General features: G+C 34.2%; 2 protein-coding genes and 1 pseudogene across 3 annotated transcripts; 1 reads left to right on the top strand and 2 right to left on the bottom strand.

Moving 5' to 3' along the window:
• The first annotated feature begins 750 nt into the window (after window positions 1-750).
• On the top strand, window positions 751-5,543 carry LOC131625160 (NAC domain-containing protein 21/22-like). 2 transcript variants are annotated; one of them, XM_058896059.1, is made up of 3 exons: window positions 751-996; window positions 3,702-3,970; window positions 4,708-5,543. In XM_058896059.1, exons 1-3 carry the CDS (start codon window positions 831-833, stop codon window positions 5,209-5,211), a joined length of 939 nt encoding a protein of 312 aa, XP_058752042.1. In that variant the 5' UTR covers window positions 751-830; the 3' UTR covers window positions 5,212-5,543. The 2 variants fall into 2 exon arrangements, with proteins under 2 accessions (XP_058752042.1, XP_058752043.1); XM_058896060.1 differs by having other exon boundaries at window positions 813-996; window positions 3,696-3,970.
• A 110-nt stretch (window positions 5,544-5,653) lies between these two features.
• Window positions 5,654-9,244, bottom strand: LOC131625159 (disease resistance protein RPV1-like; annotated as a pseudogene).
• An 868-nt stretch (window positions 9,245-10,112) lies between these two features.
• On the bottom strand, window positions 10,113-11,828 carry LOC131625107 (protein MAINTENANCE OF MERISTEMS-like). The gene is made up of 3 exons (XM_058896001.1): window positions 11,400-11,828; window positions 10,693-11,307; window positions 10,113-10,532 (listed from the first exon to the last, which is right to left on the bottom strand). The coding sequence occupies exons 1-3, from the start codon at window positions 11,826-11,828 to the stop codon at window positions 10,113-10,115; spliced, it is 1,464 nt and encodes a 487-aa protein (XP_058751984.1).
• Between the last annotated feature and the right edge of the window lie 11,876 nt (window positions 11,829-23,704).

Consider the following 23,704-nt stretch of genomic DNA (forward strand, 5'->3'; position numbering starts at 1 on the left):
CCTCCTATCAAATGTCACCACAAAAATACTCTTTAGGCTATGTGTTTCCTCACTTTGTCTTCACCAATTATTATATTATTATTATACATAATAACCTTTAATAACCCTTTAAATTAATAAATTGACTCCTATATCTAAATAAAACTTTATTCAAGAAAATTCCTATGGATGCCAGCTTATCAACAACCAATGTAAATTCCATACATTAAAAAAAACAGAGATATTAACAAATTTATTATATATATTCTCAATGAAGATTAAATAATAAAACAAAAACAAAAAATAGAAAAAAGATAGATCATGCATAAATGGACAAAACAAAAAATAATGTCTATGTCATATCTCTCATCACCTAGTGGGCCCTACCTCTTTGATTTGATTCTGACTAGAGGCTGCTTCATGTGCCATCTCTCTAATTATTATTTTTATTTTTTTGTAAATTTTTATTTAATTTAATTTCTTAATCTAAATTACTCTAATATATGAAAATAATTTTATTAATAGAATTAATAGAATGAAAAAAATATAAAATCAAGAAACATTAAATTAGAGATACACATCACTAATGAGCCAGTTGGCAGCTAAAGGTTTGTGCACATCATCATAATCTTTGTAAATACAATAATTAATTACATAATTACCCTTGTTATTATCAACTAATTACATGTTGACTTTTCCACTTGTGTTCCCACTCTCATTTTATATATATAGATACACATTTCATCTCCTTCCTCTCTATAATTATTTCTCTCTTTCAAAAAATTTCATCACTTAAAGAATCTGAAACTTTTTTCTTTTCTATATCTTTGTTTGAAACAAAATAAAATAAAATGAGCAACATAAGTATGGTTGAAGCAAAGCTTCCACCAGGGTTCAGATTTCATCCTAGAGATGAAGAACTTGTGTGTGATTACTTGATGAAGAAGGTTACTCATAGTGATTCTCTTCTCATGATTGATGTTGATCTTAACAAGTGTGAACCATGGGATATTCCTGGTAATTAGTATTATGATTTATATTATTAATCATGTTTATGAATCTATAATTTCATTAATTAATTTTCTTTCATTATATATTATCATGCATTTTCTATTATATATAGTTATTATTGTTTCATATATGCTTGATCTATGAATTATTGTGTTGAATTATTTAAATTTTGATGTTTGAAAAAATTGATGTGATGATGATAGTAACTGTAATGGCTATAATGATTCCAATTTTTGTATGAACAATTGTGATCTAAATGTTAATTGAGTATTTGTTTTATAGTTTTGTTCATTGTGAAATAGATAGAAAGAAGAATATGACATTATTTTTATTTTGCATTTTTCATTAGGGTCATAAGTTGACATAAGGTTTTGTATTTTAATGGATGTCATGGATGGGTTTTATTCCTAATCCTAACAATATGTAATAAAGATAGGTAGGTACAGGTGGCTGCGCTTATGTATTGTATAATTAAATAACATTGAAAGATAATATTATTTTAATTAAAAATATCATGTATTAGAAAATATTTAATGTTTTAAAATTAAGACGAGTGATCAATGATCAACTCGCTTAGACGATAGATTATTAGATATTCTTTTTTAATAAGTAATTTGAATCTAGCGAGTTTCCAACCTTAGACTTTAAGAAAAACACACTTTCAAGACTCAAGTGTTTCACCGCTAGATCACGCACACGCACACGATTATTAGATCATTGATAGTGATTATTTAGACATTAAATTATTAGGTAATTGTCAGAGACTCATTCATCAAATGATCTGTTCATTCAGTTTATATGCGAGCAATAAAAAAATTATTGATTTAAAATTCATATCATACATATAATAACTATAAAACTAAAAAACATATAAAATATAACAAAAACACATTTAAAAAAATCAATAATTAATTAAATTCATCAAAATAATTCTTTTTTCATAACACGGATTTATTACAATATAACTATGGTTTCTCACACAAAAAATTATTCAAACAAATCCGTTGAATCGTTTGTTTAGTTGATGAATTAGTCGGATCACACTAATTTCTACAAAATGAGTAGTATTTTTGATATTTTAACCTTCTATGTCACTCTAGTCTCCGATTCACAATCAGACTTAGTTCGATCGGCCAAATTGGATCAAATTTTAAAGCGTAGAAAAATTGCGAATACTATTTTAAAGCGTAGAATAATTTATAGAATTTGTTTTCATTAAATATTTATATAAATAAGTAAATACATATACATACACGTATCTTGGAAAGGGATGTAGACAGTTGAGTTGAGGTTAGCATCTTTGAACAGGAAGTTCTAAAAATCATAAACTCTTCCCATATGCTTACAATACAAATTTCTAACAGTATTTGCAGATTAAATTATATCACATAATTAAAATAAACTAATAAATTGACACAATGAACTTGTCCTATTATAAAGTGTTTGATAATGATTTAAATCATAATAATAATTCAAATATTGGTTTACATTGCAATAACACATGGACGTGATTAATTGATTTACATGTCATATAGTAAAGTGATTGAACTATCAAACTTTAGTTATTGTTGCTGGACCCAACTAAGTTCATCTTACTTTCATTTCAAAAAGAAAAGATAGCAAGTGTTGAGAAAGACTTATCATTACTATAAGTAGTTTATAAAAATTTATTTTATTTATTTTATAAAAATAACTTATACAATTTATTCATAAATATATATTTTATCAATTTCTTTTTATAAACCAAAAATAGATTAAACAAAAAAAAATTTAATGAAAATACACCGACAGTATAAAACAGTTTTATACTGTTGTTAAAATTATAACCGTTAATTTTTGTAGAAGTTTGACTTTTTTTAAATCACACATAAAATATTTCTTTTAAAAGGTTGTAATCTGAGTGTGTAAAATATTTTACATTGATAATACATTAAAAAAATAAAATATTGTTTGATATATGGGTCAACATTGAAGCTTTGGTGCAGTAAGCCAAGTTGAAGTTTAATTATTTTGAAAATGATTTCAACTGTTTGATTATGAAATCGCCATAACTAGTTTTGGATTTTATCCAAGCATGTCACGAATGAAAAGAAACTGATAAAGATAGCTAAATTAAAAAACACATCAACAATTAATGGAAGAGTCTTCAATTATGTATATGGGGCCAATACAATAGTATCTAAATTAGTAGTATAGTTTACATTCTTATCATAAAAACTCAAATATAATAATTAAGATAAAGAAAAAAAAGTCATGAAATTGCATTTAATTTAAGGATTAAGTTTAACCTATGATAATATTATTAATTTGGACAGTTGGTTTTAACTAGTCATAGTTGACTTAAACATAAAAACTAATTTGCACCTTTTATTAATCTATAATTGCACATGTTCTGCATCATCTGACCAAAATTAACATAACATATCATAGTTATATTGAGTTTGAATTCTGTCAGTTAGTATTAATTTTTGTGTTGAATCAGTTCATACAGAACTCTGTTCTCTGTTAGTAGACGGTGAAATTGACATTCTTGAATTAGTCCAGTCAAAAAGTTGGATATCAAAATATCAAAAAAAATTATATAAATATTTTTTTTGTCGATCATCTTTCAAGGAAAAATAGCAATTTTTTGCGCTTAACTGTAGAGACTAATTCTTCGAACTATTATCCGTAACTAACATTATATTGTAATGAATTTGGTGCAGAAGCAGCATGTGTGGGAGGAAAGGAATGGTATTTCTATACACAAAGAGATCGCAAATATGCAACAGGCCTACGCACAAATCGTGCAACTGCATCAGGCTATTGGAAGGCCACTGGAAAAGACAGATCTATCCTTCGCAAGGGCACTCTTGTTGGCATGAGAAAAACATTAGTGTTCTATCAAGGAAGGGCACCAAAGGGAAGAAAAACTGAATGGGTTATGCATGAGTTTCGCATTGAAGGTCCTCATGGCCCTCCTAAATTTTCTTCTTCTAAGGTATGTTATTAAATATTAATAATATAAATAGATTTTGTATTATTGTTTTTCTTGCATGAAATAAGGACTTTTGACTTTTTAGAATTTTTTATTTTTATTTATTACCAAACCAAATTTGTCTCACATGGCTATTGGCTAGAATGTGACTACAAAAAGATATTGAGTAGCTTACCTAAGTAGATCCTCTTTGAATTTTTTATTAAACACTTAGGTAAGCCTGTAAGATTATCAAAATTATAATGTATTATGCATATGGAAATAAAGATTTAACATCGCAAATTCGGGATTGACGTAGTGATAAAGACTTAGGTATAACTAACTTTTGTATTGAATCAAGTTTATACAGAGAAAATTTAAACGAATTTCTGTAAATAGACGGTGAAATTAGTTCATTTGAATTAACCGGTCAAAAGAATATGCATCCAACATTTTTTTAGTTGTTAAATCAAAATCAAATCAATTACTAACAAAAACAATTTTATAAAATTATTATATTATTTTTATCCATAGAAAGAAAACTCTATCCTTAAAATAATGATAAAATAAATCTTGCATTTTCGAATCGAATCTGCATTGCTGTAATTTGATGTTTGTGCATAATTATCAACTAAACTAAGCTGATTTAACGAGTTATAAAATTATTATAATTGTTAACTTACTTATTTAATTTCAAAATTTATTTAAAAAATTTATATTTTAAAATTGATATTAATAATTTGCATAATCTTGTTACACAGGAAGATTGGGTATTGTGTAGAGTCTTCTACAAAAACAGAGAAATTGCTACAAAACCAAGCATGGGTAGTTGCTATGATGACACAGGCTCTTCATCACTTCCAGCATTAATGGATTCATACATAAGTTTTGATCACCAAGCTCAATTCCACACAGATGAATATGAGCAAGTGCCCTGCTTCTCCATTTTCTCTCAAAACCAAATCAATCCATTCTTCAACCCTACAACAAACATGGAACCAAAACTACCAACAGTCAACAATAACAACAATCCAACAACTACATTTGGAGGAGCATCTTATAGCTTAGACCCTTTGTCTTGTGATAGAAAGGTTTTAAAAGCTGTTTTGAGTCAACTCTCAAAAATGGAAAGAAACACTCTTGATAACAATAATAATAATAGTAGTAATCAAAATCTAAAAGGGTCATCACCAAGCTTTGGTGAAGGAAGTTCTGAGAGTTACTTATCTGAAGTGGCTATGCCCCATATGTGGAACAATTATTAATGATGTACCTCACTCCTATTGAATTCTCTGCGACTGCAATATAGTGCTATAACGGCAAGGATTTGAATCTGTTGCTGTTATAGTACGATGTTGCAGTTGTTTGAGAATTCAATTGCAATAAAATGATGTACACAATCAGAAATAGGAGTCACAAGGGGAAGAGAAATTTCATTGTTTTAAGTGATGTAATAGTATCTATATATTTTTCTTATGATTTTAGCTATTAATATATAAATATCTATATCCATATGATGTGTCCCAATATATTAGAAAAATGGGACTTGTAATTGGAATTTATAAATTTGTAGTTGATTTTAGTTAGTAGATGGAGGGTTTTGTTTTGCTTTGAATGTTATAATAACCTGTGTTTTGGTGAAAAAGAGTTAGCATGAAGTGCAATCTCAAACATATTGGAAAAATAACATAAAATTAAAGTTTATTATCTTAAAACTGTCTCTTTTGTGGGGCTAATTAACATGATGCAGTGAGAGGAGACTAAATCCATATGACCTCAGCCTAAGGATTTGCTGAAGTGTTTGGTATATATACTTTGAATTTTCTTTCATTATTAGTATGTCATAATATTAATAACCTTCTCACCTATGAAATACGGTGGTTACAGTACTTATTTTGTGATCTGCTTGTGCATTTTGATCAGTCTGCATCGTTTTTTGTGACTGTAAATCTGCAATTTACTTGACTCATAATTCTTCTTTTCATGAACGTAGTAAACATAGAATTGGATTGTCATGTTATCTGCGAAAAGATCAATTCAAAGCTTATCCACCTGCTGCCTATCTCCATGCATGATCAACTAGCTAACATGTTTACAAAGGCCTTACGCTCTCCATCGTTGCAATATGTGACTGCTTAAGAAAGATAATTACCTCAAGGCTCACAAAACGTGTTGTGCATTTTGACTGTGGTTAGCATACCTAAAGGCCCAGATTAGAAAGATCAAATTCCTTTGACTTGGCTCCAGAATTTTCAACTTCTTCCTCATCAGTAACCAACCAATTGTAAGGAAGTTGGATTTTAGGTCCAGACTTGGTGCTAGTTTCTTGTACATAATCTAAGAAAAGCTGGGGCGCATCGGTGTCCGATGAGTGTTCCCAGAATCTATGAGCAAGCGCAATCCCCATTTCTTTATGGACAAACCTTGGCAGGCTTTAAACGTGATATGCGCTCCAGTTTTTAGAAAATGGCAATGCTCTTGAGAGATATAGATTAGCCAAAGATGTTTAGAGCCATCAATTTTGTGCATTTCCAAATTGAGCGGCATATCGAAGCGTTCCTCTGTGTGTTCATTTTCAAAAGAAAGATATAAAGGATGTGGGAGTGCAGAGGAAAATGAATTCTGTGGAGAACCAGAATTCGCAGGACTATTGTTTACCTCAAATGCCACACAGAAGGCAAAGCCAAACTTCTTGTCAAACTCATCAAAATCTATTACCCTTACTATTGAACCGCCGTCAAATTGGTGATTGAACCATCTTGAAATAAAACTACGTGACGGAAAATCAATGTTTTCCCAATCCGAAGGAACAACAATGTCAAAGCCACCTCGAAAGTTTAGGGGATTCTGGTACCAGTAGAAAAATAAGACAAATTTATTCGTTAGAGAGAACAAGGAAATGGCATATGATTATTAGCCATGAAAAGCGTTAAGTAGTTTGCAGCTTGCAGATAATGACTAGTCAACTAAAGGTAGTCAAAAATATATACTTCATCCGTCCTACAATAAGTGATCCAATTGGAATAAAAAGTGTCTTATAATGAGTGACTCATTTTAATGTATAGTGCGGAAGGGATCACTCACTGTGGGACGGAATGAGTAATTACCAAATCACGAGAACACTCTAGAATAGCTTCTCCTAATTAAGGAAATGCAACAAGTTAATTTAAACATGTTGCTTTATAGGTCTTCCAGATTGTACATGTTAGATCAGAAGAAAAAAAGAATACATACACACCTCAAGCTGTCTTCGAAACCATATATATAACATTTCTTCGTGTTTGGTAATCTTCATGATCTTGGGGCAGTCAAATATATATAATCCTGACCTATGATCACCAGATCCAGCTGCTATTTTAAAATATCTTCCTCCAGAAGAAGCACTTTTGGAAGATAGGAGTTTAATAGTTTCAAGCTCATGGCAATGAGATAAGTTTACATATGCTAGGTTGTGAAGATTAAAGAAATTATTATGTATTGAACGGAATTTGTTTCCTTGTAGATTTAGTCTTTCTAATGTCTTTAATGTTCCAATAGTAATTGGTACTTCATGAAGATTGCAAAAACTTAAATCTAGAAAAATCAAAGATCTCATATGATCAGAAAGAGTCCATTGCAGGGGTAGAACTGTAAGACTCAAGCAACCGCAAAAATCTAGAGTAACAAGGGATGCCATCATCTTAAACCCATCGCACATTCCAACCAGATTTGTGCAGTTTCTCAAACTCAAGAATTTAAGCTGTGTCAAATTCCCAATGGATTCATGAACTTTGGATAAAGTTGTACATTCATCCATATCAAGGTACTCGAGATTTGATGCGCCGGTAAAATCTGGCGTCTTTTCAAGTTTTGTACATCCAGAAAGGCGTAGAACTCTCAAAGAACATAATCTTGATATACTACCAAAATCAAGGTCAACCAAACTACTGCAGTTTTGCAAACTTAAGAAAACTAGTTTTATAAGATGTCCAATTGATGGATGGATCTGAATTAAGTTTGTGCATCCTGTAAAATCTAGTCGCTCGAGTTTTGGGGTCGAAAAAAACTTTGGAGTCTCTATAAGATACTTGGAGTTGCTCAAATCCATGCTTTTCAGATTAGGTAGTTCCTATAAAGAGTTAGCAACCATCAATAAAAATGTTTATTTATATATATATCGAACAGTTATTATTAAAAGTTCTCAGTTTTTATAATAGTTAAAGTTCTCATTTCATATGTCCCCTATATGAGTATCTTCCTCCATATGAGGGGATATCGCGATACCTCATTTCGGTATAATGAGAATCTAACTGTTATAACCATTTTTAAAAGCGTGCAAGACAAGCTACTGCACATGAGTCAAAAAAATTTACAGTTAAACCGTATCTAAGATTATTTGTGTATGCATGCTTCCATGCTCGAACGTTTATTTCGTTACCATACTAAAGTATAATTATATTTATTATTCAGCATGTCATGCCCTTGTATGTGATTAATTATTAGATTAAATCATAAAATTTAGTCTAACTTATTCCTATTCAAGTAAAATGGAAGAAGAACTATTAAAGTACCTTGCAACCTTCCCATAGTCGTTGAAGGCTACTATCAGGCATATTCAATTCCACAAGATAATATGGCTCAAAATTTGACGGCAAAGAAGTAAAAGGGTATCCTTGCCACAAAAGATATTGCAAGTTGTTGGAAAGAAAATCCAAATTCCTCCAATTGTTCATATTGATCAGCATTGTCAAGAACTAGAAGGACCTTAATGCCACTCTGAAGTCTATTTATCATAATTCCAGCTATTTCACAAGTATCGTATGAGTCTAGATTTCTTTCATCTAGAGCTTGACGAAGAATCTGTTTTTGTACAGCAACAGCACCACCATCCATATAAAGTTTGCTTGTGTTATTAATAAAACAACGAGCATCAAACAGATAAGAGATTTTGTCGTATAAAACAGTAGCATGAGTTTTCTTTCCTACTCCACTCATCCCCCAAATTCCCAGAACTCGGAACTTAGCATGAGTTGTTTTTTACAGCATTCAGCAATAGTAGCCATCTCTTCCAAACACCACTTGGACTCGGCATATGTTTCAGAGAAGACAACAATAGAAAGGTACGGGAAGAATGGTTCTTAGTAACTTCCTCCTTACAAAAATTCCTCACTCATGAACATAGATAGAATAGTTAATTGTCTTCACTGTGGTGAGGTGCAGATTTCTCACTCACTCGGTCCCACTAAGCAAAATGGCAGCTGGTTTGGCGGGATTGATTTTGTCTTCCGCACCCCGACTCCATTCACATTGGTCTCAAAATTAAATATATATTTTCAAGGTTTCTTTGAATCTGGTTTGCTTTTTTTTCTTTTAAATATATGCTATTTTATAAATAAAATCTGTCTCCGGAGCTATGGTAGAGAACAACAAAAATATTGTTTATCACTGCATTTCCGATGCGTTGACAAAAAGGTACTTGATTTAATTATAGTCAAGATCAACATAATTTAATTATAGTTGCATGATTAGTACTAGAATTATAAAAAAAGTATTTATTTTTTTTACCAATGTTGTTTTTCTTTAGAGTTGGGCTCCTTTGGCTGAGAAAGTAAGATTGGTACTGAATGAATATCCAAAAACTTAGGCTAACACTTCTTCGATCATATGATGCATATACAGAAGGTGGTGAAAACATAGTGTTTCGTAGATGCATCTACGGAACAATATGCTATTTTTTGAATTCTTTTTATTTTTATTTAAAAACTCCATTTTTTAAACACAAACATTTTTTTAATTAAGAATTACATATAAAGACAATAATGCGTTGACCAATAAAAATACCATATATAAATAATGTCGGTCAAATACATAATCCAAACTCATAGTCGAGTACATCATCAAAAATACATAAACAAATCTCTGCCATCCTGATCATAACGTCCAGCACACGCCTATGAACAGTGCCCTCCGGGAAGAAACCCTCTGCAAAGACTCAGAGGCCCCTGTCAACCATCTGACGACACAGAGGAAGAAGATCCTGAGTGTGGTCCAACTGAGCCTGATGCGCACAGAAAATTTCCTCGTGGGCTGGTCTGGGCGGACCTCCCTCTGCAGTTGGAAGCATGTAGGGGTGTGAGACTCTGTAGTACCAGGATATGTATCCCTCGACACAGCTCCAGGCATGCTCTTATGGCGTCGCCCGTGCCTCCTCAGGGACCATGTGATGCTCCCAATCTGCAAAGACCTCCTCTAACTGCATGCGAGTCATGGCGATAGGAGCTAATACACTAGGATCGCGAGGTATGGTCTGCTCATATCCAAACTGTCGCATGACTTGGTCCGAAAGATAGCGTACAACAATGGTCGAGCTAGCGGCCAACCATCTGGAGTACAGAGCTATCTCGCCAAACGGAACCGTCTCCCGAGGTGCAGCATAGCAGCCATACCTGATGTCCTCGGTGGCCATGCAGTCAAGACCGCGCCTGTATGGATCCGAATGTGGGTTCCCTCTGCGGGGGAAGAAACATTTGGCACGCAGCATGACCTCTGTGTAGGTGGACACCTCTTTCCAGCCAATAATGTCTGGGAAGTGTTGTAGTATCCAAGCCTGAAACAACAAAACACGGTTATTTTAAAGTACTATTAAAAGAATATAAAAAAGTATAAGAGTATAACATTGTTACCACTAAAAGTGTACAGCTGCCTGACACGGTCCTTGTCTTCCACGTGCATCCCTATCCCAGTCTGTAGTAATTGTACGCATGTACAGCCGCTCCCCAATTGTACTCATGGATACATGATATATCCGATAAGTACGTATGGTATACGACGTCTGTGTACGTCGAGCTCGTGTCCACAAAGAGTTGGGTGTCTATCAAATATAGGAAGTAGCACCTCAGCGCCCGCTCTCTGTGCGTAGCCTGCTCCAAGTCGTCTCCCTCAGCCTGGTGAGCCGCAGTGAGCTCCAAGTCGTACTGCCTCTGAAGGAAGCTAAACCTGACGTGGACCCCCCGAGTCCTCTCAACCTCCTCAAGGGCATCATCGGGATCAGCCCCCAACTTAGCAATCAGCATCTCCTGAGCTTCCGCTTTCGTCATCCTACCGTGACGAAATAGGGTACCCCTAATAGGTAGATGAAGCAGGCATGCCACATCATTTAGGGTGATAGTAATCTCACCGTGGAGTAAATGGAAGGAGGAGGTCTCAAGATGCCATCTCTCTACAAAGGCTGCAGGCATACCATTATGTATAGTATAGTAGCCAAGCATATAAAGGTCCCTCAGACCTGAAGCTGCCAGTACCTCCTGAAACCATGGCTGGTCAGGCTGCGCGAGATCCCTAATCTTCCGTCCATGGTTGTAGAACCTCTGGGAGTCCCTGCTCTGAAATTTTATAAAAAATTTAAACGGTCAGTAATAATCAAGGTGAGAGTTGAAGAAAATAAATAAATATGTAACTATCAAATAAAACTTACATCTCCATCCCATATACATCTCGCAGCATGGTCTGCATATCCAATAAGCAGAGAGGCGTCTACGGGCCCACCGGGGTACCAAACGGGCTCTGGCACAGGCACTGGCCCCCGCACCAGATCATCCTCGTGTACCTCCGGAGGTGGCCCAGCAAAAAAAGAATTGCCCTGACGAAGTCTATGTGAGGGTGGAAGTAAGTATGAAGCACCCTCAGGATCATCCTGAGGTCTCCGTGATGGAGTAGTAGACGTGGAAAGCCCGGCTGGAACGGGTGATGGAATGTGCCTGGCTGAAGCAGGTGAACGAATGGGCCCGACTGATGCAGGTGAAAGAATGGGTCCGGCTGAAACGGGTGTGTCGGATGTAGAAGTAGAAGGTGGGTCAAGTACAACCGCAGCTCCATCGGTCACCTGAGATACTATGCACAACATCCGTTTTCGCTGAATGGATGTTGTTGTGTTGTCCTACCATGTATGTCCTTGTCCGGACTGTAAGTCATGATGTCTGCATTATGATACAAAAATGATCAAGTTAGAAACTGCGTATTTATAAATAAACATAAAAATAATAACAGAAAAATACTATTCCGTAGATCAATCTACAAAAGCACCATTCTTCCAAAAATCCTGGGTGCTTCCGTAGATGGATCTACGGAAGGACCTTTCTTTCAATAACATTGGGTGTTTCCCTAGATGCATCTACGGAAGTGCCCTAACGTATATCTCTTCCGTAGATGGATCTACGGAAGCTACTGAAAGTAGAGAACGCAACAATAGCGTCTTCTCCACTGTTCAATCACAAAAAAAAACCATTTTTGTGCCTTGATCGTGCGTTTAAACCCTAAAACATTACCTGCATTGTCTATAAACACTATTTCTAAACCTATTCAATCAACTATACACCTAAATATCGAATTCTAATTCGATTTCACAACTACTCTAAAATAACTCGAAATATCGAAAACTTACCGATTAAATTGATATTTGAACTAGATGGAATGTGTAGGTTGTTGATGTTAAAAATGTCGGCCGAACTCGAGAGAAAAAATGCAATGGAGGGAGTTGTTTGATTTTTGGGTTGGGAGGATTTTTGAGAGAGAGAGAGCAAATAAAAGCTTAAGAATGGGGAGGGGAAGGGTTTGGCGCGAACTATAACATCAAACTCTTTCGTAGATGAATCTACGGAATGTTTCTGTAGATGCATCTACGGAACAAAGTAAACTTAAACAAACAAAAAAAAGAGGTGCTTCCGGAGATCCATCTACGGAAGCACGAGGGCAAAATTGTCATTTCGGTGGTGCGCCTAAATGTTATGGGGTGGGGTGAGAAATTTTCTTTTATAAAATTGTTTTAAAATGTGTTTCAAACAAAAATTATTTGATAATATAATTTATTAAAACTGCTTTAAAAATGATAATTTTACTTTAGTATCTTTTATCCCAACCATTTTCTAAATGAAATTGTGTGTCTCATGAAATCACATAGGATATATAATTATATGTATATGGACAATACATAGTAGGTAATGTAATCGATAGGTAATGTAATCAATAGTTTTAAAATTTAGACTATTTTGGAACTGGCTAGACCGTAAACTGGAAGGTAGAATGGTCCGGTAAGATCTTCAGATTGCAATTGACCTAGTAAAAACTGGTGTGGTCCGACCGGATCATTGATCAGACTAGTGAATCGGTGGATTTATTGATCCGATGAATTGATTTTTTTTATATTTTTTTAGCTTAATTGTAATTTTGATTTCTATTTTCATTTTCTTAAGTTTTGGTGTCTCTATTTTAAAATATGATTTTATTATTATTTATAATTATGTAAATTATTTATTATAATTAGATAATACTAAAATTATAAAAATGACAATTGTCAAATTTTAAGAATAAATTATCTTTCAAATTATTATGATTGTAATTTTAATGATTTATGGTGCAGTTGGTAAAATTACAATCTCCTTTGAAAGGTAAATTTATGGTAAAATTACAATCTCTCAACCTAAGCCTTGAAAGCAAACTTTTAAGTAATGCAATCTACTTTGAAGTTGTTGCCATAACACGGTATTTGGGTTCAGCATTAGATAGTGCAACTTTATTTTATTTCTGGTTTCTCCAAATTATCCCAAATAAGAACACAATATTTAGAAGTAGATCTCCTATCAGACAGTGATCAAGCCCAGTCAGCATCTGAATAACAAGTAATTTTAGCATCCCCATTATCTTCATATAATATTCCTCTTCCTAGTGTATTATTTATATATCTAATATTTCAAATGATTGCATCCCAATGACTATCACATGGAGCTTTCACAAATTGACTCACAATGATCAATACAAATGTAATATATGATTTGGCGACTGCAAGATAATTTAGTCTACCCACAAGTCGTCAATATTTTTGTTTGAAACACATTTTAAAACAATTTTGTAAAATAGCATATATTACATTTGCATTGATCATTTTGTTTTAGAATCTTATATCGCAATATCCATTTTCTAAATGAAATTGTGTGTCTCATGAAATCACATAGGATATATCATTATATGTATATGGGCAGTACGTAGTAGGAAATGTAATCCATATTTTTAAAACTCGGACCGTTCTAGCCGTCAGATCGGTTAGACCGTAAACGGGTAAACGGGAGGGTAGAACAATACGGTAAGATCTTTGAACCTTTATTGATAAAAAAACTATGTGATTCGGCTAAAAAAACTATGTGATACCGAAATGACAAGTTTTTTGCCAAATGATTGATGCAAACACAGTACAAATGGTGACCGATCACAACCCCAAACTTATCTCATTGCATGTTCTCAAGTGATGTACGAGACAACAACGAGGTCACCCTAAAATTCCTGCGTACCACAATACAGCCGATGTTTTTCGCAACTTGTTTTCTACCTTCCCTGTCAAGTTTCCGGTAATCCGATCCCATTCATCCGCTACACTTTCACATTGGAGATTTCTTCACCTGCAAGCTTTTCACACTTCTCACTAATTCTCTCAGGGTTAGCACACTCACAGTTTAGGCTATGCAATATCAACTTTTAACTTTGAATATATTCTACTTCCACTACACAAACAAATTACACACACTTTTGGAGGTCTTTGGGTTGTAACGGGGCTTAGGTACGGTAAGGAAAATAAACAATTGGATACACAAGGGTTTTCGGGCTCGGCATTCACGTCGTTTCTTTTCATTGTGGTGCTCTCTTTTTACATTGTGATTTCACATAAACTCTTTAGAGTTTGCTCGGTTTTTCTTGGAGTGATTCACATTTTTACCCGAGTATTTGCTTGGGCGAGTGTGTTCATACGAGGTCTTATCTTATTTCTTTCTTTGGTTATTAAAGACTCTCCATTATTTTTTCTTTTGTTTTTTTTCTTTTTCTTTTATCACACTCGCCTCTTTTCGTATAAAACTTGCCACCCCAAACTTTGAGTAATATGTATATTATTTTGAATAATAAATATAATACTTTGAGTAATGTAAACAATATTTGAGTATTTATGCACCGTGCATAAGAATATACCTTATGCACATCAACACATCCCACTGGAAAGGTTGCGGTTGTTTGTGGTTACGGAGATGTTGGCAAGGGTTATGCTGCCGCCTTGAAACAAGGTGGTGTTCGTGTGATCTTGACTGGGATCAATCCAATATGTGCACTTCAAGCACTAATGGAAGGTCTACAAGTTCTGACTCTTGCAGATGTTGTTATTTTTCTCATATGGCGTGAAATTTACTTGAATCATAACAACAATGAGATTTAAAAAAGTGTCATCATGCTATTGATTTATAAATATATTCACTTTCCATCTGAACCATCTTTTAATCGAGTGATCCGTAGTTTTTTTTCATTATTAAGCAGCTAATAAGTTCATCAAGTTTTACAATTTTAAGTTAATATTTTAAAGGCACCAGTTTTGTATGCAACTCATATCTTGGACAAACACCACATTCCATTGATATTGTGAGGATGTTTAATTTAAGTGATGATATCTGCAATAAGTCATCATAGATGTTTCATTGCAATTTATCAATTATTTTTTTGGGTTAAAATCACAAACATTATTTATTAGTCTTCAAGATGTAGTAACTACCATTGTTGCTCTGAATGAGAAAGTAGTTGCATCTATTCAATTACCTTATTACAAATTTGGCAAGGTGCGAAAGATTGTTTCGTATGTGAGATTGGATTTGGTATTGGGAAAATATCATTGTATTTTATACGTTTATCTTATTTTTGTGACAATTGACATTCCTGGCACTGAGTTTGGTGCGATACTAGCTAATCCACAAGTGTTAGGGAGTTTACAAAGTATAATTCTGGATTTGCTCACAATTTTTTTGCTTTTATAGATTAATTGACACTTGATTAATTTATGTTTCAGGATGATAGAAGTGGTGAAGCACGTGAACGAGTTTATGAACGATTGGATACTATGGGTGCATCAACTGCATAGGAGTGTTGTAACACCCCATACATAATTGACTAGTATATTATGCATGAAACGTTAAATTGATACTGAGTACATACAAAAGTTAAAGTTACAAGAAGATCCACATTAAATACAACATGAAATTCTATTAAGAATTATAAAACATACGTCTTCAACGGATCTGCACAGTGGAAAAAGAGATTTAACAAGGTCTTCGAGCCATCACTACTTCTAAGTCTTCAAATCCAAACCTGCTACTAATCAGACACTTCTAAACTGCACCTGAAAAAGATAAGATGATTGGGGTGAGATTACTAAATCTCAGTGAGTCATCCTATCCTATGGGTCCACTCGGTCCTACAGGGTGCATGCATCATAAAACCGAATCCACCATTGATCTGGGGCTTATCCTCACATCTGGTACAAGTACGGACCAAACAAGAGATTCCTCCACCATCAGACTCATCATATCACAAATACACAATTTGTATAAACAAACAAGTATGCAAACCCATACCCATGTACGGGGAATCCAGAAGCGTGTTAATGCCTCGACTAGGTTATAAAAACACACCCTCGATGAGTTACACCCATGCTTATTATCAAGAGACTTGTACAAGCACACTGCAAGAATAGTTAAACGGATTCGCACAAGCCTAATTGGCCGCGAGATGACCTTAGCCGAAATGGCGTCATTGTCCCAATAACCATCTTCACGCACGTGTGTTAACGCCAAGTACAAAACTCCATCTTGACACATGAGCCCATCGGGCGAAAGCCTAGTACTTAGTCTACTTGACTTCACTAGAGGTGAGTTACCGATTATGTATTAGCCTACATGGCCACATAACCCTACCATACCGAGCACGCAAGCGTGTTAACACCAAGTGGGAAATGCCCCGCGACCCTCACAAGCACACTGCAACGGTAGCGCAGGTGTGAGCCCTTTGATCACACGATCGGGGCTGTCCCATTGACCACAAAGCCCGGGACGACTTCAGTGAAGTAGATTTGATTAAACTTGTGTCTAATGTTTCAACCTTGAGGACAAGGTTGATTTTAAAGGGGTGAGTAATGATAGAGGAGTATAATGATATTTATAATATTAGTTATTAGTGTTGTTGTTGAATTCTAGTTGTATTTGGGCTTTTAATAGTTGGGCTTTTATGTCTATTATCCATTAAGAGTATTATATAATGTAGTCTCATAGAGACATTTAGAATCAATCAATGAAAATCAAGTTTAATTTTATCTTTTATTTTAAGTCCCTTTTATTGTTCTTCCCCTATCTTAGTTTAAACCCTAATTTAGAACTTTGGTAGGAATTGCTTCCTATCACTTTCCTTTTTCCATGACTATTTTATTCCAATTTAAACTTATGTTGTTATGGTCTTTGAAGGGAAAAGAAGAAAAAGTTGTGTAGGAGAAGCATGATTTGCTTCTGTTTGTTGTCTATGTCTTTTTTTTTGTTTATTGTCATTTAATATAATTGATGTTCTACTTGTCGTGGCATAATTGGTTGGAAAGAAATTTGAAGTTTCAACTCATGTGGCTGTATATAATCCACCACCCCTTTGTTTGTGGCTGCTATTTCCTTTATAAATTTTTGTTATTACTACCATCTACTACTCCGGTCTGATTTATAAGAAAAAATTTTCTTTTTAGATTCATTGAATAATGAATGTATCTAGTCTATATAATAGACAAGATACATTCATTATTCAATGAATCTAAAAAGAGAATCTTTGCTTATAAATAAGACCAGAGGAAGTATATAGGATTAGGATTAGTGTAGATATTTTGATAAGAGTAATTTAATTTAGATATTTTAGTGTTAAAAATATATTACGATAAAAGAGGCATGTTGGTTTGTCAATAGGTTACTTGATTAATATATTAAAAAACCCCAAAATATTTTATTATCGAGTTTATTTTTTAAAAAATATAAAAAATTATTAGTTTTATTTTCCTCATACTAAAAATACAAAAATATGCTCTATTTTAATTTATTGGTTTTCTATACATGCTTAGAAATGGAATTTTATTTTCTCTTTTAACATTAAAAAATGGACTTGGATCCTCTCCTTCATTTTTCTCTCCTTCCCTCTCCATCCTCTCTATCTCTCTCTTAATCTCACTCTCACTCATCATTAAAAATTAAAATATAATAAAGAGAGAGAATGAAATTAAGAGAGAGATAGAGAGGATGGAGAGGGAAGGAGAGAAAAATGAAGGAGAGGATCCAAAGTGTTAAAAAATACAAAAAATATATTTCTTATATCTATTTCTTTGTAATTTGGTATGAAAATTATTAGATTCTGATAGAGAGTAGAATTTAGAATTTAAGTTAGTTTATGAGTTTACTCTTATTATATTTTAGTTGGGCTTTTCAATTATTAATTAAGTGGACTTTTAGTGTTTGGGTCTTTTGTTAAATTATCCATTAGTGACATTATATAATGTAGTGTCTTTGACACATTTGAGATATCAATGAAAAGAAATGAAGTTTATTTTCTTACTTAGTTTTATTTGTCTCTTTTATTTTACAGCTTTTCTTTAGTTTGTTAGGGTTCCTAATTAGCATCCTAACATTGGTGCTTTCATTCTTGCACTCAATCTCTCCCATGGAGTATTCCAACTTCACACCCCCATTTCATCAATGGAGCATTCCTCCAATACATCCTTATTATTCCTCTGTTTCAACCACACCGCCTTTATCATCTAACCCATATTCACCATCCATAAACTCATACCCTCCATATTGCTATTCCTTCTCAAATCCTCCATTTTCAACTTTCAGTCCACACCAACAACAACACATAAATCCTACTCCACCACAACCTCATGATTTTTTTTCACAACTAGAAATTGTTCATGAGTTCGAAACTCTAAGGCAATACTTAATTGAAACTCAAAAGATAGAAAATAAATATAGAGAAGAGTTGAAGAAAGATATTCAAAATCTTTCAGATTCATTCAAAAACTCACAAAAGTTTTTGAAAGAAAAATATTCATTCAAGCGAACTTATGGAAAACAGCCAGCAGAAGAAGGCATAGAAAAGGTATGTGATTCACAAAACTCATCTACGCTGCCACTTCTGACGAAAACAGCGGTAACAACTCCGGTTTTACTGTCATATTCTTCGGCGATTTTACGAACTCCGGCAGGTTTCCCGGTGAAATTTCTGGCAACACATCCGACGAAAAATCCGTCAACTATTCCGGCAGCATCTCCAACGACTTCTCTGTCGTTTTCTCCAGAAGAAATTCCACTGTCATCTCCGACGAAAACAGATCCATTATCGGAAAAGAAAACATTGTCATCGGGAAAAATAGAATCATTGCCAGCAGAAACAACAGTGTTACCACCTAAGCTACCGGATTCGTCCAAACCGCCACCTAAACCACCAGATCTGCAACGGGTATTGTCAGCACCATCAAATCCACCACCATTCATCATACAACATCTCTGACCACCACCAAAACCACCCGACCGAACTCAAAAAAATGGTTGGAATCATTTAAGGTTCTTTTCATTTTGAGCATTCATGTTGAAATCTATTCATTCTGGAAGTTAAAAGTGACTTGAGCACTGTTGTTGTGAAAGAAAAAAAAACAGGAAGTGAAAAGGAAAGAGAAGGAGAAAGAAAAAAGTGGAAAAAAAAATAATAAAAAAAAAGAGAAAGTTTAGTGTGCACGCTACAATTTCACGTGAAAAGAGGGGAAAGTGGTGCTGTGTGGGGGGCTGAGTGCATTAGTGTGTGTAGTTGAAGATATTTGAATTTGTGGTTGGGGGTTAAAGATAAGGTTTGAGATGAATTTTTTAGGATAATCATAAGAGAGATTCTAAAGTCATTATGGAGAAGCAAATGGGTCCCACCGTGTACTACTCTCTCATAATCACTACAAAACTCTCCTCACTATTGATATCCATTCTCCACTATTTCAACTTTAGATCCCATTCTCACGTATGAAAATTCTTCTACCAACATCTTTAAAAAAAAGTCACATTTTCCCCAAGTTTTTATTTTATAATTTACAACCTTGAGGACAAGGTTAATTTTGAAGGGGTAGGTAATGATAGAGAGTAGAATTTAGAATTTAAGTTAGTTTATGAGTTTACTCTTATTATATTTTAGTTGGGCTTTTCAATTATAAATTAAGTGGGCTTTTAGTGTTTGGGTCTTTTGTTAAATTATTCATTAGTGACATTATATAATGTAGTGTCTTGGACACATTTTAGAATATCAAAATGAAATGAAAAAGTCTTTATTTTATTACTTTATTTTACTTGTCTCTTTTATTTCTCTTAGCTTTTCTCTAGTTTGTTAGGGTTTAGATTTAGCTTTCTAACAGATTCCTTTATTAATTGTGATGCATACTTGTTCCGTATTTTCACTTCATTTTTTATATTCGTACTAACAGTTTGTTTTGATTGTGAGGTACCATCTTTTGAGCAATTAGACTATTTTCTATGAACATTTATAACTGCTTAATTTTCGTATTATTTCCTTTTCGCTTTAATTTCTATTTGGGGCTTGTAATTGTAATATTTTTTATCCCCGTTGGTTGAACTTGTAATTCCCCCATCCTGAAGCCTTGTAATAGCGTAGGATTTTCTTTTCAGCTTTTTTACTTTCCGCACTATATAACTGCTATTTAACTGTTAGATGTATGTTAATAGTCTTGTATGGCAAGACTAAAACTGAACATAGCTAACTCTAATCTCAAGATTAAAATACCTGAATACAACACACTTGCACTCACCCACCTTTAGGGTAACCCTCTCTTCTGTTGCCTTTCAAATAATAGTCAAGTCCCTCGAGCGTAGGGATGCCTTAGCATATGCTGCCTACAATTCAAAATCATCATAGTCCCTTCAGAATAAAGATTATAGTCCCTTCGAGTTGCCTACGCTAAAATGATCTCGTCCCTCGAGTTGCCTACGATTAATGATGATAGTCCCTTCGGATTGCTAAGGTGTCCTTACTTGTTGCCTTTATGACTATTCACATCCAATGCATAGGACTTCCTACCCTCTTTATGGTATGGATAGCCCCTATGACGATTCGATGACCCTTCGATGACCCGCACATCCAATGTATAGGACTACCTACCCTCAAATGGTATGGATAGTACTATCGCTCAAGGAAAGTCTTTAGAATAGGAAAGACCTCACGAACTTAGGGTAGGTAACTCTTAAGTGCTTGCTTACAACAAATCAAACGCTTTTCACACCCCATTTTCTAACGTTGTCTTTTTAGACATTTTCAAAATCAAACTGTTTTTCTAAACACACACGACACTTTTCAAACCTTTCAAACAAACAAAGTGAGCTAAGCAATTAAGAATCCATGGATAACCATGGATGCAAAGGGTGCTTACACCTTCCCTTTGCATAACCTACCCCCCGAACTTTTTTTCTCAAAAGGTCTTTCCTGTTCTTTTATACCTTTCCTAAATTGATAAAATAAAAGTCGGTGGCGACTCTTGCTCACCGCAACATTGCTTGTGAAATAAAAATAAAAGTCAGTTCTCCCACCGAGTTACACCAAGAAACCAAAATGACTTCACTTAGAAAGCTCACTCCCTCAAACTACTCTGAGCTCTTTGCTTATAAATAGAAGTGCTCTCCTCAGTATTAGACACACCAAAGCAACACAGAATTCTTGCTTTCTCACTCTCTCCCTTTTGCTTATCATTTTCAAAAGGTCTTTGGCAAGAAGAGTCGATTTCTTCAAACCAAAGCTTTTCTTCTGAAAGTAAGCCTTCTAACATCTCAAGGAGGTTCATTAGAAGTGATCCAAGCACCTCGAACACTTCTGGAAGTGGAGGAACATCATCTTCACTTTTATTTTGGAGAAAAGTCAGTTGGGGTAGTGCAGAGCAATTCAGAGGGTGTCAGGACATGGGAAGCATTCAGACACGTTCCTTAGGGTGTGGTGAAGCTATCCAGATGGTCACAACTCATCTGTAAGTACATAATCACTACCTTCCATTCTTACTTGAAGCTCAAGCAAGAGGGGTCGGGTAGATCAAATCAGAAGGATTCCAAGTGAAGTAAGCGCTCAGAAAACATCAACAAAGTTTCAGGAAGCTTTTGCACTCATCCATTCCCTCTAAGGTTCATCCACCATAGTCATCGAGCTCCATTTTCAGAGGTAAATTTTCAAACTCATACTCTTTAATTCTTGTACATATTTCACTAAAACTCGATACCAGTTTGTTCAGCATCATCAGAGGATCAAAAACCCTCAATCATCATTCATTTATTCATTAGCATCATCATATAATTTATTTTTAAATTCTAGGGTTCCTCACGTTTTTTAATCAATTCAGTAGCTATAGTCAATAATAGTTTATGATAGTTACATATTTGAAATCATGAGAGAATTTAGAGAAAGATTGATGTTTACATCTTTGCAATCGGTTGAGAATTGGGAGAGTTCAGAATTCAAAAACCATAAGAGCTAAAGGTTGAAGATGAAGATGGTGTTCGCGCGCCATTTTCAAATTTTCAGAAGCAAGTTTATTATATTTTGAGTGGTGTGCGTGTTATAACTCGAATGCATCGTTAGCTCACTTGGTCACCAGCGCGCCTCTAGTACTCTCTTGCCACAAGGTCTGGGGTTCGATCCCCCCCTCAGACCTTTTATTCAAATTATTTTCCAACCATTTTTTAACACAATTCCAAAAGCAATATTACCCTCAAATATAGCCAAATGAAAGCATTTTCTTGATCCACTAGGGATGTAGCCCAATTGGCTTGATTTGTGCCGGCTCCCCCCTAGGGGAGAGGGTTCAAACCATGCTACCAACAAAACCAAACAGTTATGCTATTTTATTTACAACTTCACTCAATTGTTTCACCTATCAAAATTAATCATTTTCACTTGATTTTTCACACACTTTTCATTTATCATATCTATTTTATGAATATCCAAAAAAATCATAAAAATATTATTTATTTGATATAATTTTATTAGATTAAAAATGGCATATTTTTAAGTATTTTAAATACTTTAAAAATAGAGTTTTCCTTATGTTTTTCAAACCTAAACTTCTTGTAAATATTTTTGTGATAAAACCCTAATCCATTAGGTCTTAATTAAGTGTAGACCTTGTCTTTGTCTTAATTAAGTTGACTGTTGTCAATTTTCAAACTGTTTTCAATCCTCGATTAAATAGACGATCAAGGTTTTCAAACAACAAAACCTTGCATCCTCCAGCAAAATCTTTCAACTGTTTTTCATAAACAGTAAATTGATCTTCTGGGCCTCCTTGAGTATAAGTCGGCTCTTCTTCTCATCTCATTATTCATCTCTTCAACTATTTTTAAATAGTAAATCATTTTCAAACACCTTTTTCTGTACATACAGTTTTTTAAATCCTCTTTAAACCGAAAATTCCTCATCTGTTTTACAGCTTTCATTTAAATTGTTGTCAAATATACTGTATATACACTGTTTAGAACTTCGTCTGAGAAAAACCTTAGGACAAATAAACTGTATATATATTATAGGACTATGGCCTAGGATTGAGAATGTCTTCCCGGTGAAGGCTCTTTCCTAATTAGATTTCTTTAGTTCAACCTCAAGATGAATTATTCCTGGTGAAACATCTTGAAAAAAGCCTTAGCACAAAAATAGGGCACATCCACCCAAGAGGAATTATTCCCGGTGAAACCTCTTACCCATTTGCTTGGAGCCAAGCTAAGTTCAAAGACAACATAGCTTTCTCTTCTGCTATAACAAGGACCCTCGATGACCCTCGATTAGCCTCCTCTTGGGCTTACAATATAAGGACCCACAAGCTTCTTATAAACATAGGAACAGGTCTTTAGTCACCCATATCTTCAA

Source organism: Vicia villosa, unplaced genomic scaffold, assembly GCF_029867415.1.
Source record: "Vicia villosa cultivar HV-30 ecotype Madison, WI unplaced genomic scaffold, Vvil1.0 ctg.000189F_1_1, whole genome shotgun sequence".
In the NCBI taxonomy this organism is placed as follows: Eukaryota; Viridiplantae; Streptophyta; class Magnoliopsida; order Fabales; family Fabaceae; genus Vicia; species Vicia villosa.

What these genes read in the sequence shown, in the direction of transcription:
- LOC131625160 (XM_058896060.1), top strand. Translation starts at nt 831, where the DNA reads ATGAGCAACATAAGTATGGTTGAAGCAAAGCTTCCACCAGGGTTCAGA. An exon ending in TGAACCATGGGATATTCCTG is followed by an intron (nt 997 to 3,695) that starts GTAATTAGTATT and finishes AATTTGGTGCAG; the next exon opens with AAGCAGCATGTGTGGGAGGA. An exon ending in CTAAATTTTCTTCTTCTAAG is followed by an intron (nt 3,971 to 4,707) that starts GTATGTTATTAA and finishes CTTGTTACACAG; the next exon opens with GAAGATTGGGTATTGTGTAG.
- LOC131625107 (XM_058896001.1), bottom strand. Translation starts at nt 11,828, where the DNA reads ATGTTGTGCATAGTATCTCAGGTGACCGATGGAGCTGCGGTTGTACTT. An exon ending in GATGTATATGGGATGGAGAT is followed by an intron (nt 11,308 to 11,399) that starts GTAAGTTTTATT and finishes ATAAAATTTCAG; the next exon opens with AGCAGGGACTCCCAGAGGTT. An exon ending in AGTACAATTGGGGAGCGGCT is followed by an intron (nt 10,533 to 10,692) that starts GTACATGCGTAC and finishes TTGTTGTTTCAG; the next exon opens with GCTTGGATACTACAACACTT.